This window comes from Vicia villosa, unplaced genomic scaffold, assembly GCF_029867415.1.
Source record: "Vicia villosa cultivar HV-30 ecotype Madison, WI unplaced genomic scaffold, Vvil1.0 ctg.002076F_1_1, whole genome shotgun sequence".
Taxonomy (NCBI): domain Eukaryota; kingdom Viridiplantae; phylum Streptophyta; class Magnoliopsida; order Fabales; family Fabaceae; genus Vicia; species Vicia villosa.
In genome coordinates this window covers 246,775-269,382 of record NW_026705830.1, presented here as the reverse complement: position 1 = coordinate 269,382, position 22,608 = coordinate 246,775, and the positions used below count along the sequence as shown (strand labels likewise).

General features: G+C 38.2%; 1 protein-coding gene across 1 annotated transcript; it reads right to left on the bottom strand.

Annotated features, from left to right (window-relative positions):
• Positions 1-400: 400 nt before the first annotated feature.
• Positions 401-21,579, bottom strand: LOC131637717 (nodulin homeobox-like). Its single transcript, XM_058908323.1, has 17 exons — positions 21,425-21,579; positions 21,179-21,310; positions 20,941-21,099; positions 20,566-20,649; positions 20,338-20,466; positions 19,397-19,615; positions 18,293-18,418; positions 17,932-18,027; positions 15,798-15,956; positions 15,275-15,566; positions 15,042-15,167; positions 14,896-14,965; positions 2,316-2,379; positions 1,461-2,054; positions 1,346-1,380; positions 1,123-1,229; positions 401-1,036 (listed from the first exon to the last, which is right to left on the bottom strand). The coding sequence occupies exons 1-17, from the start codon at positions 21,506-21,508 to the stop codon at positions 744-746; spliced, it is 2,769 nt and encodes a 922-aa protein (XP_058764306.1). The 5' UTR covers positions 21,509-21,579; the 3' UTR covers positions 401-743.
• Between the last annotated feature and the right edge of the window lie 1,029 nt (positions 21,580-22,608).

Genomic DNA, 22,608 nt, shown 5'->3' with positions numbered 1-22,608 from the left:
TAACTTTATACTAAACTTTAAAATTCATTAAATAACTTTAAGTTAGTACGCCAACTTATTAAATAGAAATAAAAAACTAATACCTTACTAAATTTCTAACCAACAATATAATTGCTCACTACAATCGGCAACGCAAAACTCCGGGCGGTACCGGCAATGCGCAACTCCCAAGCACGCTGTTGCCAATTTCAGTAAACATATATCATCCCCTACAATCTTTTATATATTAAATCAGTCAAACCATAAATATCTTTTGCTTTGATTAAATATTGAAAGCAATAATAATATTTTTCATTTCTCTAAAGGACCATTGTAATCTCTTCCATCAATCAATTTAAACATAAAAGATCATTCAAAAATCGGATTAGGATTTCCTTGCTATGCAATTACAAATCTCAAATTAATGGTCAACATCATTTAACATTAATATACAATGTAATTTGAACCATCTAATCTCAAATCAATGATCATAACTGTGATCATTTATTGCAGAGAATCCGCATCTAGAAGAATAATTATCAAATTAATTTTCAATTAACTAAACCAATTTTTGAAAAATTTCAAAATTAAAAGTTTCATAGTTCATAAGGTATAACTTTTCATATTTTAACTTGCTTTTGAGTTAATATTTTTGAGCATTTCACAGAAGTTGTTTGTATGGGGTAACTATTGGTATTTGTAAAATTGTAACACCTTGAAGCTCTTGAAGCTAGTAGGCAGCAATCATTGAACATTTGAGTTCATTAAGATTGCAGTACAAGAATTCTGCGTGAATCCCACAACACTCTCATGGAACCCAACTTTCTTTCAGCCTCTGCAAATGAAGTACCAGTAGCTTCTGATGTGAAGGGTAACTTCATCCCTTTATCGGCATGTAGCTCGTAAACATCCATAACATAGGCTCCTAATTCCTCCAAGCTCTTCCCATACCACTTGCCATTCATCTGAACTACCTTTCCTTTGCCAATTTCCTCTCCTCGCGAGTTTACAAGCACGGCACTCTGACCAACATTGCAACAGACGACTTCTAGGGGACCTGCATCAAGAAATTCAACAATTTAAGGTTCGGAATTATCACCAGAAGTTGTTATTCTTATGAGATTGAGATCTTTTCTTGCTCACAAAGATTGTCATGTAAGTCAGAGGGCACTCTTACTGGCCCTTTTTGCTTATCTGGCACTGGATTATCTTTGGATGTGCGGGCCCGCTTAGCTTTCCGATTGTTTAACCTGATAGCAAACATGAAATTCAACAACTAATCAAATTGGCTATAAAATTAATTGACATATCAATGTTCAGAAGCGCAAATGAATATTTAATGTGAGGAATGAGGGTGTAGTCTCACCAATTTTTAAGCTGAGAGGGTGTAATTTCAGAACCCTGGAAAACATAAAGCCAGAATGTCTTAGAGAAGAAAATGAGTCGAAATATTAAATTTCGGTTTAGCTGAATTTACATACAAGGTGACTTAATTTTTCAGCCCATGATTGAAGAGAAGCTGCATTTCGCTGCATTTCTGGCTCATCCAAGAGTGCCCTCTCCATCAATTCCACCATTTTCTCATTCATTATAGTCCGCTTTCGCTTTCTTTTTTGTAGAGGTTCATTCTTTTCATCCTCGGGCTCATCCAAGAGTGCACTATCCATCATTTCCGCCATGTTATCATTCATTACAATCCGCTTTCGCTTTCTTCTTTGTAGAGATTCAACCTTTTCATCCTCTGGAGTTTCATCAACTACAACCTTTCTAAGATGCTCAATTGATTTTGCAAAACTATTATCTGAACCACTTGTTTCAGCGTTCTGAGAATCCTTGTCTGTATCTCTTGCTCCTGTTAACACAGTCTTACTAGCCATACTTTTACCTCCTACCTGATGTAGCCTATTTAAGTCCTTGCTTATATTTGTGTTTTCAACTCTAATATTATGCTGATCTATGCTTGGAAATGCAGAATTCTCGGACATTCCCTCTTTCAAGTTACCAACTTTCTTATCAAGTTCAGCAGGTTCTTTTACTTGTATATGCAACGGATGGATCCCTATACACTGAGCCTCCTACAGGGAATCAAACTTTCTGGTTCAAGCCATTAAGTAGATGGCAAGCAAAAAGCATAAAATTAAAGTAACCAGAAAAGCTAGTTTTGTAAAGTTTAGTTAGGCTCAATCCAAATTTCACAAAAAAAAACTGATCCCATGATAACGGTTTCTCAAATTTTCTATCCTGAATTTCTCCAGCATAACAGAAGCAAAGTTTTTAAAAGAAAACAGCCTAGAAACAAATGACGTAACAGCTTGGATTCAAAGAAAAAGATTTACTTGAACATGGTTTTCCCCAGAGCCAGAAGAAGTAAATTGTGTTTGCATTTCGCGAAAAAATACCCTGCAAACAAATTTAAAATATATAAGTTTCTACATGATAGTACAAATATATAAAAACTAATATTACAACCAATAGGAAAGAATGTGTTAGACATGGTTCTTTTAGCAACAACAAAACAACACTCACGCCTTACTTCGCTAAGTAGAGTCAGCTACTTGAATCAATTTACGCCTTCTACGTATAAATAGATGGCAGTACTTAATTGCCATAAAAAAAATTAAAACAACATTGCTTTTTTATATCAAAATCAACTAATACCTAACCTATAAATAAATAAATAAATGAGGCCCTAGGCGGAGCCTTTTTGGCTTACCCCTAAAGCCGGGTCTGACATGCCGAAACCACCTCAGCCTATTTTCCATCATCTTTTCTACTATATGTGTGTTAGTTATAGGCAGTTTATTTTATTATTATTAAATGTTGTGTATGCAGTAACTGTTATGGGACTGTTTTAGGCAATCAGAATTATAAATATAGGGCGAAAGAGGAAATGGAAGGTATTATGATAGGAATCAATTTAGTATCTAAGAAGAAAACAAGGAAAATAGTAATAGCTAAGCAAAATAATCTGTTTGTATTCAAATAACAGCTAGAGTTCAAATGGGATCTAGCTTCGGAAACTTACAACAGATTAGGGCAAAAAGAAAAATGCAGAAAGGAAGAAATAGAGAGGCTCTTCGAGAGGCCTTACTCTCCTAAGGTGGAAAATCCACTACACAGTACTAGTCTGCCTCCACTACTGCCAGAGGCACTCCTTTTATTCTGAATCCTAGGACAAGGCACCTATCAGAGGCTGCCAGCTGTCTAACAGTTGTGACAGCCCATGTGCACTCTAAAAGCACTAACTGTCCTACACTCTTTCTTTCTCTTTTTGTCTTTTTCTTACATAGAATTTGCCATATCTACCAATTCCATCCCCTTGTAGACTATCCTTGACCTTAAGGATAAAGTCTGGAAATTCTTCCTTCAACTTACAAGCTACTTCCCAAGAGTTTTCAAAATCTGGGAGATTCTCCCATTTCACCAACACTTCCTTCTCCCCTTGTTCATTCATCCTCTCATCAATTACCTTCTCAAGCAAGGGCTCAAGTTGCCAGTCTTCATTCATACAAGAGGGCAGAGGCTGTGACACCGTAGATGGGGCTACTGCCTACTTCAGCAAGGAAACATGGAAAACAGGATGTACTTTGGTGTCTTCAGGTAGCTTGAGCTTGTAAGCTACATCACCTACCTTCTTGATGATCTCATATGGGCCATAGTACCTTGGACTCAACTTTTGATTGATTCTCTTAGCCAACTTCTTCATCTTATAAGGTTGAATTTTCAAGAATACCATGTCTCCCTCCTCAGACTCAACCTCCCTTCTATGCTTGTTGGTTTGGGCTCTCATAACATCCTGGGCTCTGCACAACTGCTCCTTCAATTCCTTGATCATAGTATTCCTTTCAGCTGTGAGTCTGTTCACCTCATCCACAGCTGAAGGTGGGGTATCACCTTTGATCAATACAGGTGGGGGTCTTCCATATAAAGCTTCAAAAGGAGTAATCTTAAGTGAAGCATGATAGTTGGTATTGTACCAATATTATGCCTATACCAACCACCTTGGCCATTGCTTAGGTTTCTGTCCTATTACACATCTCAAATAACTCTCCAAACACCTATTAACCACCTCTGTTTGGCCATCAGACTGTGGATGGTAGGCACTGCTGTATTTCAGGTGTGTACCAGCTTGCTTAAACAACTCTGACCAAAATTGACTTAGGAAAATCTGGTCCCTATCTGAAACAATTGAGGTTGGAAACCCATGGAGCCTTACCACTTCCTGGATAAAAACTTCAGCAATGCTTTTAGCAGTGTAAGGATGACTAATAGGGAAAAAATGAGCATACTTAGTTAGCCTATCCACTACTACCATCACAGTGTCAACTCCTTGTACCTTTGGCAGCCTACCAATAAAATCCATGGAAATATCACTCCAAGTTTGAGTTGGAATAGGCAAAGGTTGCAGCAATCCTCCTAGAGATAGAGTTTGATATTTGTTCCTTTGACTAACCTCACAGGATTGAACATAAGCTTGTATCTGCCTTCTCATCCCCTCCCAATACACAAAACTAGCAATCCTCTTATAGGTCCTCATATGACCAGAATGTCCTCCCACAGCTGTGTCATGAAACTCCTTAAGGATCCAAGAAATCCTGGGAGAATTTCTTGGGATCACTATCCTGCCATCATGAAACAACCTACCTCCTTTCAATTGGAAACCTTTCTGGCTATGAGGATCAGTTATCAACTGCTACACTATCTCCTTCAACCTCACATCTTTCTGAATCTCTTCCTCTAATCCTTCCCACACTTCACTTTGCACTGTTGTGATGTGCCTAAATTGCATCTGCCTGGATAGTGAATCTGCAGCATTGTTCTCTTTTCCAGGTTTATATTTGACTTCAAAGTCATAACCTAGCAATTTTGATAACCATTTTTGCTGCTCCTCCCCCATGATCCTCTGCTCAGTGATGTATTTTAAACTTTTCTGGTCAGTATAGATCTTGAAATGTCTTCCAAGCAAATAAGGTCTCCATTTCTGTATGGCAATCCAATAGCCATCAATTCCCTTTCATAAACTGACTTACCCTGGGCTCTGTCAGATAAGGTTTGGCTCATATAAGTGATAGGTTTCCCCTTTTGCATTAGCACAGCCCCAATACCCTTGCCAGATGCATCTGTTTCTATCACAAATACTTCTTCAAAGTCAGGCATAGCCAACACTGGCACAGTAGTCATGGCCTTCTTTAACTCTTCAAAAGCTGCTTGTGCTTAAAGACTCCAAACAAAATTGTCCTTCTTTAACAACTGAGTCAAGGGCCAAGCAATCTTGCTATAGTTCTTAACAAACTTCCTGTAGTAGCCAGTCAACCCAAGGAATCCTATTGACTCTTTTAAATTCTTAGGAATTGGCCATTTCACCATATCCTGCACCTTCTTAGGATCAGCAGCTACTCCTCTACCAGAGATTAGATGTCCCAAATACTCAACCTGATCCTGCCCAAATGAGCATTTCTTCCTATTGGCAAACAACTTGTGGTTCCTCAACACTTCAAGAACCACTGATAAATGCTCCTTATGTTCATCCTTGCTCCTGCTGTAGATCAGGATATCATCAAAGAAAACTAGACAGAATTTTCTCAAATATGGCATGAGCACTTCATTCATGAGGGATTGAAAAGTAGATGGTGCATTTGATAATCCAAAAGGCATCACAAGGTACTCATAATGCCCTTCATGAGTCCTGAAAGCTGTTTTTGGAATGTCTTCACCTCTCATCCTTATTTGGTGGTAGCCTGATTTCAAATCTAGCTTTGAAAAAATGGTGGCACCTCCCAACTCATCTAACAGTTCTTCAATAATAGGTATGGGAAATTTGTTAGGGATAGTTATCTTGTTTAGAGCTCTATAGTCAGTGCAAAACCTCCATCCTCCATCCTTTTTTTTCACTAATAACACAGGGCTTGAGAAAGGACTAGTGTTATGCCTAATAATCCCAGCTTGCAGCATTTCTCCCACAATTTTCTCAATCTCATTTTTCTGGTAGAAAGGATATCTATAGGGCCTGAGATTGGGTATAGCAGCACCAGGTTTAAGAGTGATGGCATGATCATGCTCCCTCATTGGTGGCAGCCCAGGAAGAAGGTGGAATACTTCTTCAAACTCTGCCAAAAGTCCCTTCCATTCTTCATTCTCCACTGTCACATCTCTTGCTCCAGCCTGTACAACCTCCACTAGTATACCTCTCCCTTCATCATTCAAAGCCTTCATCATCTCCTTCATAGAAGCCTGTTTGGTACTTAACACATGATCACCAAATATCCAATGCTCAACTCCCTCCTGCTTCCATTTCAACATCAGCACACCAAAATTTGCTTCAATGTTCCCCAAACTAGCCAACCAATCCAACCCTAACACCAGTTCAGCTCCTCCCAACTCCATTAGGAAAAAATGTTGATTGTAATCAACCCCTTGCACATTAAATCCTAACCCTTCATAGATGCCTTGATGCTTAACCCTTTCTCCATTCCCCATCTCTATCACATAGGGTGAAGTCTCCTTTAGGGGTAAGCCCAGTTGTGCTACTAACCTTGCATCAATGAAATTGCTGGATGCACCTGAATCAATTAAGGTAATGAGTTTCTGCCCTTGTATAGTTGCCCATACCTTGAAAGCTCTATTTGAAGTGTAGCCCTGTTTACTCTGCAGTGACAAATGCAATGTTTTGAATTCCGTCACTTCTTCTACTATCTCCTCAGTTTGAGTGCTAATTCCACAGTATTCTTCCTCTTCATCACTACTGATTTCACATAGTTTAAAACTCATATGCTTAAACTTGCATATGTGTTCTCTACTCCATTTGTCACCACACTTAAAACACAGCCCTTTCTTGCTCCTCTCTTCCAACTTAGCAGGGTTCAACCTCCTCCCCTTGTATTTTTCTCCCCCACTGTCTTTCTCTCCTTCCTTCTTAGCACCTCCATCTCCTAACTCTCTGCTCTTTATCAGTCCTCCTTTATCTTTCCAGGAACTACTTTTCTTCCGGCATACTTCATTCTTCTCCTCAATCAGCAGAGCTCTATCCATGAGGTAGATAAACCTTGACTCTCATAGAGTTTAGTTCAGCTTGAATCTCCTTCTTCAATCCATTCAAGATGGAATCTAGCATTATCCTTTCCTCCCTCCTTAAAGGAGCTACCAACCTCTCAAACTTCTCCATATACTCCACCACAGTGCCTCTTTGTTTCAAACTCACTAATGGGCCCATGGGGTTTTGCAGCATACCTGGTTGGAACCTTCTCATCACAGCCATTTTGAATTCATCCCAAGTTCTTAATGGTGCTTGTTCTTCCCACCATTGGTACCAGTTCAAAGCTTTCTCCTCCAAAGCCAACACTACTGCATCTAACTTATCACGCATGTGTATCCCATTTAGTTGGAAATATCTCTCTACACGCACCAGCCACCCAAACGCATCTTCTCCTTTAAAGATTGGAATCTCCAATCTTCTTCTGTTTACCAGAAATCTTGAGCCATTTCCCCCACCATAGCAACGATTTCTCTGGCGAGAATCGTGTGACACCATGCTCCTTTCGCTTCCTTCTCCATCTTCATACTCTTCTTCATTCTCATATCTTGAACGATGCCTGCTAGGTCGTTCTTGAATCAGTTATCTTATTTGTTCTATCGTGACTTGAGGCTTCTCTTGTTGCTCCAAAACCAACTGCCTGATTTGTTCTACAGTACCTTCAATCTGGTTCATTCTTTGCTCCACCATGTCCACTCTATTTTCCATGTTACTTCTCGTGTAAACCATCCAACATAGAAAATAACCAAGGCTCTAGATACCAAATTGATAGAAATCAACTTAGTATCTGAGAAGAAAACAAGGAAAATAGTAATAGCTAAGCAAAATAATTTGTTTGTATTCAAATAACAGCTAGAGTTCTGATAGAGCAGAGATATAATGTTTAATAATATTGAAATATTCAATAGAAAGGTAACACCAGAGCAAAGCTCCTCAGTGACAAATTCACTGCCAAACCCTAAGGGTGATCAAAATAATAGTCTGCCGTCAAATTCACTTACAATCCTATTTATTAGGGAATATGCTAACTAACTGCCAGCTAGGCAGTGATACCTATTTCATGTTTTCTTTCTTTTTCTTTCTTACATAAACTCTCCATTCTTTGGGCCTAACATTATTCACGCCCACTAACACCTCCCCTTCATTATCAATGGACTCAGCCTCCTTCCTATCATCACCCCCTCCTTCAACACTAGCCTTGTCCTCAAGGCTAAGATCTGGAAATTGACTCTTCAACAGGAGCTCTTCTTCCCAAGTAGCATCACCAACATCCATACCTTCCCACTGGATGAGCCATTCCCTCTTGTGTTGACCCTGCTCCCATCTATCCCTCCAAGACAGTACCCTAGCCGGAATGATGGCTCTCTTGTCTGTTTCTAAACTGGCTGGTAACTCTGGAATAGCAGTGTAATTACCGACTGCTTTCTTCAGCTGAGAGACATGGAAGATAGGATGAATCTTGGAAGATACCGGTAATTGCAGTTTGTATGCAACCTGTCCAATCTTCTGAATAATTTGGAACGGCCCAAAAAAACGAGGAGAAAGCTTTTGGTGGATTCTACGAACCACAGAATGCTGCCGGTGAGGACGCAACTTCAAAAATACCCAGTCCCCAATATCGAAATGAACTGCCCTCCTTTTTTTGTCAGCAAAATGCTTCATTTGTTCTTGAGCATTTTGTAAATTGAACTTCAGCTGACGTAATGCTTCGTCCCTGTCTCGCAACTCCTGTGCAACAGCTTCAACACGAGTCTCACCCTCCAAATAATGCACCAACACCGGAGGTTTCCGACCGTATACCACTTCAAAGGGTGTGAAACCTGTTGACACGTGAAAAGTGGTATTGTACCACAGTTCTGCCCAAGGTATCCAGTGTGCCCAAGACTTGGGTTGGTCTGAAATAAAGCAACGTAAATAGGCCTCTAGGCATCTATTTACCACTTCTGTCTGCCCATCTGTTTGAGGATGGTAAGCTGATGACATTTTCAGCACCGTACCCAACAACTTAAACAATTCTTTCCAAAATATACTAACAAACAAGGGATCACGGTCGCTAAGGATTGATTCAGGAATACCATGGAGTCGCACCACTTCTTTCACAAAAATTGCAGCAATCGAACGGGCCGTAAACGGATGTTTAAGAGGAATAAAATGACTATATTTTGATAGACGATCAACTACCACCAAAATAGCTTCGAAGCCATTACTCTTCGGTAAGTTCGTAATAAAATCCATGGATATTTCACTCCATATTAACACTGGAATGGGCAAGGGTTGTAACAAGCCACTAGGTGTGGTTGCTGCATATTTCTGCCTTTGACAAGTGTCACACGCCTTCACAAAATCCTGCACGCGTTTCATCATTCCTGGCCAGTACAGGGTCCCGGCCATTCTTCTATAGGTGCGTAGATATCCGGAATGTCCCCCACTTGGGGAGGAATGAAAGTCTTTCAGCAAATCCTCAATGATTGGAGACTGTGCTGGAATCACAAGTCTGTCTTTGTAGAACAGAATTCCCCCTTTGAGAGTAAAACCTGGCTTAGCATTAGGATCTGATTGAATGGCCTCTACAATCCGTTTGAGCACTGGATCATTCAGCACCTCTTGTTGCAACTGCCCTCCTTGTTTCCATATCGGATAAGACACGAGGTTGTTTACTTCGACATCTTCATGTTGTCTGGATAAGGCATCGGCAACCTTATTCTCCACCCCTACTTTATAAAAAACCTCAAAGTTGAAGCCTAATAATTTAGCAATCCATTCCTGCTGATTAACCGTAGTAATACGTTGCTGGAGCAAATGTCTTAGACTTTTCTGATCTGAATAAACAACAAACTTCCTACCTAATAGGTAATGTCTCCAATGTTGAATAGCTAAAACTAGTGCCATTAATTCTTTATCATAAGCTGACTTAGATAATTTAGAGGGAGTAAAAGCCTTGCTAAAATAAGCGATAGGGTGTTTCAACTGCATTAACACCGCACCAACCCCTTTTCCTGAGGCATCACATTCAATTTCGAAGGGCAAGTTGAAATTCGGTAGAGCCAAAACAGGAGCAGAGGTCACAGCATGTTTTAACTTCTCAAATGCTTCCTTGGCCCTTGCATTCCAATGAAATCCATCCTTTTTAGTCAACTCTGTTAAGGGTCTCGCAATGTTGCCATAATTTGCAATGAATTTTCGATAGTAACCGGTCAACCCCAAAAACCCACGCACTCCTTTCACAGTTGTTGGTACAGGCCAATTCAACACACTAGTAACCTTGGTAGGATCCACAGTCACCCCTTCTTTAGAAATGACATGGCCTAGATATGCCACCTGTTGTTGACCAAAAGCACACTTGCTTTTATTAGCCACAAACTGATTTTGATGCAGCAGCTGTAATACCACCTCTAAATGCTTCATATGCGTGCTCCAGCTATCACTATACACTAAGATATCGTCGAAGAACACAAGAACAAATTTTCTTAGATACGGTTTAAAAACTTCATTCATGACAGATTGGAATGTTGCAGGGGCATTGACGAGACCGAAAGGCATGACCATGAACTCATAATGGCCTTCATGAGTCCGAAAAGCAGTTTTGTGAACATCCTCTTCCTTCATTCGGATTTGGTGATAACCGGATTTTAAATCCAATTTAGAAAAGTAGCTAGAACCATGCAACTCGTCAAGTAATTCATCAACAACCGGAATGGGATATTTATCTTGCACAGTGACCTTGTTCAATGCTCGATAATCTACACACATGCGCCAAGAGTGATCCTTTTTTTTAACTAAGATGACAGGACTAGAGAAAGCACTTGTGCTATTACGGATCACACCCTGTTGAAGCAAATTCTGGATTTGTCTTTCAATCTCATCTTTATGATGATGAGGATACCTGTATGGTCTCACACTCACTGGACCTGCCCCTTGGAGTAATACAATAGCATGGCTAGTATTTCTAGTAGGAGGAAGACCACTAATGTCACAAAAAACTCCAGGAAATTTGTCCAGTACCCCTTGTAGTTCACTATGTAGCACAGGAGCATCACTTTGGGTCTGAACCTCACTAATTGTCAAGTTTGACCAGTATCTAGCCTCACTTGCACTGTCATAGTGTAGCATGCTTTGGAAGGTGGCCACTTGCTCTTCCTCTGATTGGCCAATCAGTTTCACTTGCTGTTCCTGATAAGTAAACACCATGGACATCTCCTTCCAATCCATCGTCACCTTGCCAAGAGTTTCGAGCCAAACTACACCCATGATTAAATCCACACCCCCTAACTCCAATATATAAGCATCAAAAGTGGTCAGCATCTCTCCTAACCGAATAGAAATTCCATTACATTTTCCCATTGTCAAAATACGATGGCCGTCACCCAATTTGACTCCTAAAGGGTGGGAAGGAACCAAAGGTAACCCCAAAGCTGCCACCACCTTAGGAGATATGAAATTGTGAGTTGCACCACTGTCAATTAGAACCAAAATCGTAGCACCCTGTAAACAACCCTCCAACTTCATAGTACGCACCTGTTTTTGAGATGCAGAGACCCCAAACACTCCCATGGGTTTGCATTCCAGAACCTCATCCTCTTTTTCATCTTCCAAATAAGCATCCAACACGACAATCTCCCCCTCCTCATTGACGGTTTCATCATCTCCCAAAATGATAACCCGGAGTTGTTTCGAAGCACATTGATGAAGAGGATCCCACCGTTCGTTGCAGCGAAAACACAACCCTTTTGCACGCCGTTCACTGACCTCCGCCGCTGGTAAATGACGGACACCGCGAGGGTTACGGCGAGTACTATCCCCAGAAATATTGCGAGATGCATTAGAGGACAGAGAGGGTTTGTTTGACCCGGTTGAGATAGTGGACCCCGAAACCGCACGAGGTTGACCCGAATTAAGCCCAGATGGGTTAGAGTTAAGAGACCCGGTACCAACCCCTTCACGTTGGGTCCAAATTTGTTTGGAAGGACGAACCCAAGGAGAATAACCCGATTTAAAACGTGACCCGGAGCCATGACCCGACACCTCGGCAAATTCACGCTCGACGTCACGTGCCAGTTGCATTGCAAGATAACGGTTTCGAGGTTGGAAGGTACGAACGCGAGAACGAATATCGTGGCGTAAACCACCAATAAAGTAGCCGAGAAATTGTTGTTCAGGCAACCGGCCGCACTGAGAAGAGTACAATTCAAATTCGGCAACATAATCCTCAACAGATCCCGTTTGCTTCAACTCCTTGAGCTCTTCAAACGGATTTTCCAAGCGACCACCTCCGAAACGAACCATCATTGCCGCCGTTAAATTCTCCCACGACAGATCCTCCGTCGAATCACGCCAAAGATTAAACCAATGGATCGTTGGGCCTTCCATGCTCAGTTTCGTCAATTGAATACGAACCTCTGCTGATATGTTTTGAACCTCGAAATAAGTTTCAGCACGCGTAATCCATGCCACTGGATCCTCACCAGTGAAAGCAGGTAATTCCACCTTCTTTGCTGCTAAGCGAAATTCATCCAACGGCGACGTCACCGTTGTTCCGCTACCGAGAGGGGTTTCTCGATTCGCTAAAGCACGCTGAATTTCCTCTGCGATCACAGCACGCAAACCAGACACACCTTCCTCAATATTGCTCATACGTTCCTCCAAAGCAGTGAGTCTTTCAGTCATTCTGGTGTTCATGAACTAAGTAGGTCGGACCAATTGATAGAGCAGAGATATAATGTTTAATAATATTGAAATATTCAATAGAAAGGTAACACCAGAGCAAAGCTCCTCAGTGACAAATTCACTGCCAAACCCTAAGGGTGATCAAAATAATAGTCTGCCGTCAAATTCACTTACAATCCTATTTATTAGGGAATATGCTAACTAACTGCCAGCTAGGCAGTGATACCTATTTCATGTTTTCTTTCTTTTTCTTTCTTACATAAACTCTCCATTCTTTGGGCCTAACATTATTCACGCCCACTAACACCTCCCCTTCATTATCAATGGACTCAGCCTCCTTCCTATCAAGTTCAAATGGGATCTAGCTTTGGAAACTTACAACAGATTAGGGCAAAAAGAAAAATGCAGAAAGGAAGAAATAGAAAGGCTCTTCGAGAGGCCTTACTCTCCTAAGGTGGAAAATCCACTACACAGTACTAGTCTGCCTCCACTACTGCCAGAGGCACTCCTTTTATTCTGAATCCTAGGACAAGGCACCTATCAGAGGCTGCCAGCTGTCTAACAGCTGTGACAGCCCATGTGCACTCTAAAAGCACTAACTGTCCTACATTCTTTCTTTCTCTTTTTGTCTTTTTCTTACATAGAATTTGCCATATCTACCATATTACTATTAGGTATTTTGTAAGTTGGTTGGTTTGGGAGAGACTAGGCTCTCTAATTCTTAGAGGTTGGTTTCTTTGTCAATTGCCGATTGTAAACAGTTTGTATTATTAATAACTGCATCCTAGCTTAAATTGCCAAAGTAGACCAATCTGAAATTTCAACCAAGTCAACCATGGATTTTTCAAAGTCTGCAGTTGACGCCAAATAAGAGCTAGTCCGATTGCCACCCATACAGATACTGCCTCCCCAAGGTTTTCCTCTGAACCCACGGCATCAAAGTGATTCACATTATAAATCAACCACCAGTAAGCATCTTCCTCTCCATCAAAAACAAGAAATCCTTTTCTCAAAGTACCCCTTATTCTCATCACTTCCAATCTTGTCATCTAACTTCCATTTTGTTTTAACACCAGAAACTACAAAGACCTTAGTTCTGAACTTTTTTTGTGATACAAGAGGGCTTCAACAAGACAAAACTGTAAACGTAGAAGAGAAACAAATAGAATGCAAAGACAGGTAACGAGAAAATAAAAAATGAACTCATCCCTCATGCATAATGCTTGCCCAGACCTTTTTGAAACTATTCACTGCCTCATGACTACCCCCATACAAACATTCGCTCTCTATATAACTACCTCAGCTCATTTCTCATTTCCCATGATTACAAAATTACACTCCCAAAAGGACCATATGCCCATGCATGCAGCCCATGTTGAGGGTAACAATATAAGAAAATACCTTAAAATATCTTTATATTATATTGGAGTATCTTAGTTAATCTCGTAGGAATATTTTGAATCTTCGAATAACTCATCATATTAGTTTCTATATTAGTTATTATCATGATTTGTTTCCTAATTCTCCTATTTATTTAGGATTAGGAGTAATAATATTTCACCACTGTCATTCAAAGTTCTTAATATTTATCTTCTTTCTTTTATCTAACCCATAACTTCAACATTACGTTTTTGTAACCCATCCAATCCTCCTAACATCTGTGGGTCTTAACAGGTATGCCTACAAAGAGTATGAACGATAAAGTTCTCAACTTCCTCTGGTGCTTACAACAACCTCTCATTTTCCCACCTTTTCCCACATGTGAAAACTGAATAATATATTTCAAGTAAAAAAATGTACAAACACTAATCTCTTTATACAGACTATTCTAATCTAATGGGCCTAACTAATGGAACAAAGGCCAGAATATGAATTACTACTAACAATAGTAAAATTAAAATTACAACACCACCAAACAAAATTTACTAGATAACTGCCTAATCCATAACCATGAAGCTATACTTCGGACCATGCTTGAAACTTTGTCAAAACATCTGCCAATGCCATTTATAATATAACAATTTTGTCCATTTTCCTCAAAATAAACTTTGGAAAAATCTAAATTTTATTCTAGCAGCATAAGGAGATGACATTACCACCATGCTGATCAAACATTATTCATTATATGTGTGGCTGACAAACAATTAACTATCAAAATAACTGTTCCATATTAGGCTACTACAGTTAACCCTACAAAGAGAACTAAAAGAGCGACGGGTTACCTTAGAATTTGTAGATCCTCTGGGTCTAAAAAGTTTGGCATCAAAGATTGTGCATGATTTAACAAAGAGCCTACAAAAGAAAGTTATTTGTATGAAAGTAGGAATATATTGCAGATAAATCAATTATTGTTTAGAACAATCATTACGTAGATTCTTGCTAACAGTAGCCGCTTTAGGAGTATCAGATGCGAAAGAAAACCCAGGAAGCAAATTAGATAGATCCATTTGCAGGCACTCCAGGACCTTCCGTACGAAAAGGTTTCTCTCCTTCTCTGTGGAGTAGATTTAAAATGAAAAAAAAATTATTTGAAGAAATATATACAGCTGTCAAAAAATCAAATTTATAGTAAACATTAGCAAGCATAGGCGAAGAATCAACCTTCACAACGGTCTGGAACAAAACAATGAAGATTTGCAATGACTTTGACAAATAATGAAGTTCTATGATGTGCATAAGAAGCAGAAGGCATGACGTTACGTGTCATATTCAATTCCAAGACTGTTGAATTCTGTCGATCCATAGATGAACTATTATCGAAAATCCATCCAACTGTAGCAAATAAATCATATTCAACACTTGCATCCTCCTCTGTTTCTGAGAGATTAGACGAACACCAAGTGGATAAAAAATCCACATGTGAGAGTGATAGTATTGCTGTCAGAATTTTAGTCTGGAATCACATGCAAAGGATCCAATCAAATTCGTAAAGCTGAATAAACATTTGAAAAATCAAAGAAAAAGCAGATAATGCATCAACCGTAATCAATTAGAAAAATGAAGGGTCGTTCATTGATTGTTTCTCATACAAAAAAAAAAAAAAAATCATTTCAGAGACAGAATGAAAATGAACTCCACAACTCTAAAACAAGTTATCCTTAATATTCACATAATGATAACTTACAAAATAAACTATGATGCAAGATCGAAAGTATGTATCATCAGAGAAAATGTCAGCTAGACGCATTGCATTAAGTTGTAAAAGCCCAATTGGGTATCTTCTATCGGTAGTAGTGAGATGCCCAGGATTTCTTCCAAAAGCAGTCTTCAACAAGTCCAATACCTGCATCATCAAAACAATACTAGAATTCGGAACTGATAGGAACCAAAATATGAATAGGACATACTGGATTATATTGACACTGAAATAGCTAAACCAGAGAAATAAATCCCCATTGCAGGTTTTTGGGCTCGCCGCTATTGCTGGTTTTTCCGCCATAATCCGCTATGACAGTGCCACCAAGCGGCTGGTAAGGCGGAATTTTGGCTCTCCACCATGGACTGCAATCCGCCATAGACAACACAGCTCTCGAGAAGAAAGAAACCCCTTACTGAGATAAGAATCGTCCCTACACTCAGCACCCACAATTTCCTACTTCATATTTCTCATGCCCCTTCTTTTTCTTCAATTCATGTCTCTGTCTCATCATTTCCGGTTACCATGTATTTGACATATAGATTAGCTAATTTATTTAAGCTAGTATTGTCGTCACCTAACTGATAACTAACTCTACAGGTTAGTTATCCTAGTTGTCTAAGGTGACTGACACTTGTCAGTTGTAAAAGGGTAACCTGCTACAGCAGGTAAACAGTTTGCAACTATAAATGCAAACTGTTTCTCTATCCTGTAACCATCTTTTTTAATAATGAAAAACAATTTTTAGAAGAAATGAATACTCTCTCTATGGATTCTATTATGGTATCAGTTTACTGAGTTTGATCCATGGCAGTTTCGTCACCACCACCGCTATCTCTACCTTCTTCCGCACAAGGATCACCGGTGCCTCCACCAGTGCATTCCACTACAGTTGAAGATTCACATTGCCTTCCGTTATCGCTTAAGATTTCAGACAAATCAGATCAAAAGAACTTTCATCTATGGTGTCAACAAGTTGATTCATTCATTAACACACACAATCTCACTGAATTTATGATCTGCACTCGTATTACTCCTCAATTTATGTATGAAGAAGTTTGTCGTATGGGATTGGCTAACCCTGCATATATGTTACGGCTTCGACGTGATCAATTGCTTTTGTCCTGGCTTCAATCCACTCTTTCTGGTGAGATTCTCTCTCGTGTTCTAGGAAGCACTCACGCCCATCAACTGTGGGATTGTCTGTTTAACTATTTTCATTAGCAAACTCGTGCTAGAGAGCATGTTAGACACTCCTGTGGATTTACGTTAAACTTTACCTAATCAGGGGGAGACATTCTTAGTTTCAGGGGGAGACATTCTTAGTTTCAGGGAGATTCAGAAGATTGGTTGGAAAATTGAGCTATCTTGTTGTCACCCATCTTGAAATTTCTTTTGCATTGGTAAACCAGTTCTCAAATTATCCTTGCTATGACTATTGGTATTTTGTGATTCGAATTCTAAAATACATCAAATTTACTCCAAGAAAATGTCTCATTATGAAGAAAAAGGACATATCCAAGTAGTTGATTACTCGTATGTTGATTGGCCAGGCTCGCCTATTAACAAGCGACCCATTTTTGGGTATTATGTACTTATTGGAGGCAATTTGATATCCTAGAAAAGTAAAAATCAAAGTACAGGTGCCAGATCCGGTGCATGAACTTAAAACAGGACCATGGCATTGGTGACTTGTGAATTTATTTAGCTAAAACAGTTACTCAAAGAACTACAGTTCGGAGCAACTATGCTGATGACGCTAATATGTGATAATAACGAAGAATTGCATATTGCCTCTAACCCTGTTTTCCATGAGATGACCAAGCATATTGAGACATATTGTCATTTCATCAGGAAGATTATCGCATCCGGAGACATCACAGCGAGTTTTATCAACTCTAATGATCAATTGGAAGATGCCTTCACCAAATCCCCAAGAGGTCCTCGAATCATTTATCTTTGTAACAAGTTGAGGGCGTATATGACAGATATGCCCCAACTTAAGGCGGAGTGTTGAAAATTGGTAAGAGTCCCACATCAGATAAGATATGTGCCTCTATTTTCTCTCATTCAAACAAAGTTTAACTATTTCAGGCAACAATTTCCATCACCAAAAACTAACCTCCAATGCAACAGATTTAGCCAAATTCAAACTTTGTGATGAGGCGGCTACTTGATCGAGATAAGAAATGTTTTCTGCTTCACACAAACTCAGCAGCTGCAACAAAAAAAAAAGTGGTGACAGTGTTATTCTTTTATAATATGCATCATTTGGTTAAAAAATGGGGCGGGGATGAAACAGACTGTCAGCTGCACATAGTTCCCATCATCATGATGTCTAGGGAAGGTCAAAAACTTACGGCCTTACCCCCATGACAGAAGAATATTTCCATAGCAAGAATATGTGACTATAATTTGTACAAATTATGTAATAGATTAAATTTAAAATCAGCCATATGTGTATGATTTTCCATATGACTCACAATGGATAGTATTTTGGCTTTCAGCCTTGAAATTCCAGCCACGATCCTAGTTGGAAAAGATGATTGAATGTTTAACTTCAAGATAGATTGAGCGAGGAAAAGAATGCTTCCCTTTTCACATAGTTCCTGTAACAAAAAATAAATCATACACATAGTTCATATATGCATGTATAAAGGGTAATTCATTGCATCAACCAACCAAATAAGTAGAATGATATTAATCATCAATTCATCTTTCATAGTTTCTAGATTGTAAGTAGCCAGTTCATCAAATGAAGTACTTGGAACCATGAACTCCAGCTTCTCCCCTTATTATACATCCCTATTGGTGTGCCACCTTTAACTTGGTCAGTTGATTGATTCAGCTTTCAACGGAGCAACAAAAATAACAAGGGCTAGAGTTGAGATCGCAGAATGTCAAGCATTTTATGGAAAGTGGTATTCTAGATGAGCCTGAGGAAACGGTTGAAATGAAAATAGATTTACAAACCCAAAAGTGTTAAAGTTGGAGAAGAAAGTAGACTTTGCCCTTCTCGCAAAAATAAAGATAGATAAATGGGCCCGTAGACTTCCCACAGGTCGAAGTAAAAACACAATCGTTGAAAAGAAAAAAATGATAGTTTGAACATAATCGTATGACAACTATTGACTACTTTTCCTGAGCAAAGTATACTTATATATTCTAGCTTGAGAGGAAATGTTAAGAATAAAATAAAATTGTGTAACTAAGGATAGAATATCATATAATTAAAATTAAAATATCATGCAATTAGGTGTAGAATATCATGTAATTATTTGCAATTATTATGTCAAGTCTATATAAAGAGACTATGTCGTGTATTTGAAACATAAGGTTTTCTGCATGTCTCATATTCTCAATAAAAACAACTTTGGATCAATGTAAATTTATAGACCTGTATAGCAGAACTTTTAGTCTAACTGGATTTCATGGGAAAGTCATCTTATGAAAAGTTATTTGTTAGTATAACATTGATTTTGATTTAAACCAGCGTGTTACGCCAAATTTTGATACACCGATTTAAAGGCATAATCACGTCTTAACGTACTACTCCAAATCTTTTAAAGAAGTCTAGTTTGGAAAACCTTATGATTGAGCAGGCGCTCCCTAAACGATTTCTGCTGGCACAATGACTGAATAAACTGTAGAGAAGCCTCGCATTGCTGGCAGAGAAAATATACTACTTGTTCAGATGAAAGATTTGATTCCATGGAAAAATCTTTGTAGCAAGCCATCAAAGTAATCTCAAGACTCCTAACAACCACACGAACTGATCCAAAAGCTGCATCTATAAATAAGTCAACCTATCACAGAAAGTTTCATACTTAGCTACAGTATATATGTATGTGATATATTATATAATAACATTGCTATACACGGTATTGTGTCCTTTTCAGGATAAAGAAACAACTTTTAACACCAAAAATCCCTTTTCATAGTTTATCATATTTGAAAGATAAGTAAAAAGATTTTAAATCGTTACCCATAAAAAGGATTTAAAAAGTGTAAATGCTTAGGGCCTGTTTGTTTCAGCTTTAAAAAAATGTATTTTTTCTTTGTCTTCTTTAAAATAGATTTGTCAAAACCGTTTTTCAAAATATTACAAGTTTTTTTACATTCGTTTTTTTTAAAATAAATCACTAATTTTGACTATAACATTAACATACATTATTGAAGAGCAAAACTTAGTCAAAATCGCAATTTTTTCAAAAAGTTGTATTTCAAAAATGATTTTTACGAAAATCTATTTGAAATAGCTTCAAAATTAAGTGATTTTTTGAAATTTTGATATCCAAATTTTTTTTCCATAAATAGATGAAATACCTAAAATCACATTTTAAGAATAAATACTCAAACCAAATTTTCATTTGAAGCTTTTATAAAAAGTTTCTTTGTAAAATTTTTTTAAGCAAAATTATGTAACACTATAAAAATCATTTTTAAAAAAAGCCAAAACAAACGGGCCCATTATGAAAATCATTTTCGCCATGCCGTGTAAGTGCAACAAGTACAGGGGAACTGGTACCTTTGGGTGTGCAAGCAAGACAGTGGCAATATCTTGAAACTGTGTCGATATAAACCCTGTTATTAGATGTAAACTGCATGCTAGGAGTGCAGAATGCGAAAGGTACATAAGTCTAAAAGCATGATCTTCCTGCAGCACAAGCGCAAATTCAATACAGATAAAAAGTATAGAGCTAGGGTACAGATAATCTCAATACATTAAACTTCAAAGATAAGAACTAAAGAAAACCTGTCTGTAGGTACTAAGAATAATAAGCATGTAGAAAACCAAATCAATCAGTTGTTCCACCACTTTCACATCATTTAGAAAAATCTGTAACCACATTCCACACGCATAAATCAGACTCCATTATTTTCCAAAATGAATTTGAATGCTTTAGCATAAAAGATCATTAATATCTAATACCGATAACATAAAGAGTCAATTGACGATTAGTGGACTAATATTTAGTGCACAAGAAATTTTTCAAACTTTGGAGGAATTTCTATTTTATTCAACTTTTAGATAACATGCCTTTTCCATAAATAAAAGCAAACAAACCCAGAAAACCACAAGCAAAATACAATAGATGTTAATAAGATCATAAGGAGTACTACTGTTTACCTGATCAAATTTAGGAAGTCGAGAAGCTAATTCACATAACGAATGCAACAGACGAATACCGCATAACACATATTGGAACACATCTTCATCTCTTCTAGAAAAAATTAGTATTGTAGTAAGATGCAATGGAAGAGATTGTGCAAGCTTGCCCATGTCAACCTGTGTACACAAATACAATCAGAAAGAACAGTCTGATATAAATAATAAAATATAATCAAGATGCCTAGAATGAGACGACCTTCAGAAGCACTCCTTTTTCAGTAAGGTAGTGAACAGATAAATTTCCATTTCCAGAATCCTTTATTAATCTATAAAGGTCTCGAGAGTTGAGTCTATGCAATTCCTTTAGTGCTGACGTCATGTTTAACGTCTGTTCAAGCAAATAAATGGAATTTATTCAAATTCCTGTCATTAAAATGGTTGATGTCGGAAAAAAAAAAAATAGTATTGTGTATCCTAGTCACATCATGTGGTTACTACTTGCCTGCTCACCACTGCGAGGTGGTTCTTCCTTAGCAATCCTCATTCTAGCAATTATTATGAAAACAAAAGAGCATTTTGTCAGCATAATAGATCAGAAAAAATTGAGGCGTGCATATATAGAAAAAATAATCAAAAATAACCAGTGATCCAATATGCATGAGTAAGCATAAGACAGATGTTACTTTAAACATTGGAAAGAGAAGCAGCTAGCTAGGCTGATAGTAGATCTAGGATACGTCAGAAGATATAAGTAGGGTTGTATCTTGTAGGGAATACTTAATCGGAGAGTTACTAGGTTTCTCAGACACATGGGTACCATTACGATTGTTAAGATATTTTAAAACCGTTCACAAGCTTCTGAGATGATTGCTTCTAGATATGGTATTAAAGTCTTAATTAGCTAGTGGTCTAGAGTTCAATTTATGTTGCACCATTCTTCTAATTAAAAGCATAATTTCTTCACAAGATGATATGACCTGGGCATTTCGACACTTCAAGACCAAAAGACTATTGCGTGAAGGTCGTGTTAGATATATAATGTAAAACCACTCACATTATCAACACTTTGAGATGTCATATTATCTGTCTTGATGTCATGTTTTGATGTTGAAACATTAGTACTAACATGTTGTATCTGCCATTGTACTAGAGAATTTCACTGACAACCCCAACAAGTTCAGTTGATCCTTATCGTGTAACCACTATGACCGCAACCACAATCTTCTCGAGGCTTCTGACTAACACTTAGTCCCCGAAGGAATATAATCAACCAAGTTGAATACAAGTGTGTATTACAAAGATGCTTCTAATAACCAGATTACACAATGTTTAAGTACAACAACACAAAAGTGTTGATAAGCAATATATGAAAAAAAGCTCCTTTCTAAAAATATAAAAATATACAAAGAATTTCTCTAACAGAGTTTGTACAACGCTTTAGTGTAGTTTTGAAGAACTGATTCATTGATTTCAAATTCTTCCAATGGCTTCCTTTATAGAGAAGGATAGATTCGTTGGAGGGTAGAATAGGAAATGTAAAGTAAAATTTTAAAGTCCCCAACGATCATGGTGGGAATGGTAGATAACAAGTACAGGTTGGACTGTCCTTACGCCACCCTATAAGAGTAGAGGTCATAATTTACGTTAGTACTTTTATGCTCACCACACACGTAAGTCATCCTTGAT

What these genes read in the sequence shown, in the direction of transcription:
- LOC131637717 (XM_058908323.1), bottom strand. Translation starts at nt 21,508, where the DNA reads ATGCTGACAAAATGCTCTTTTGTTTTCATAATAATTGCTAGAATGAGG. An exon ending in CACCTCGCAGTGGTGAGCAG is followed by an intron (nt 21,311 to 21,424) that starts GCAAGTAGTAAC and finishes TTGCTTGAACAG; the next exon opens with ACGTTAAACATGACGTCAGC. An exon ending in TACTGTTAGCAAGAATCTAC is followed by an intron (nt 14,966 to 15,041) that starts GTAATGATTGTT and finishes TTTCTTTTGTAG; the next exon opens with GCTCTTTGTTAAATCATGCA.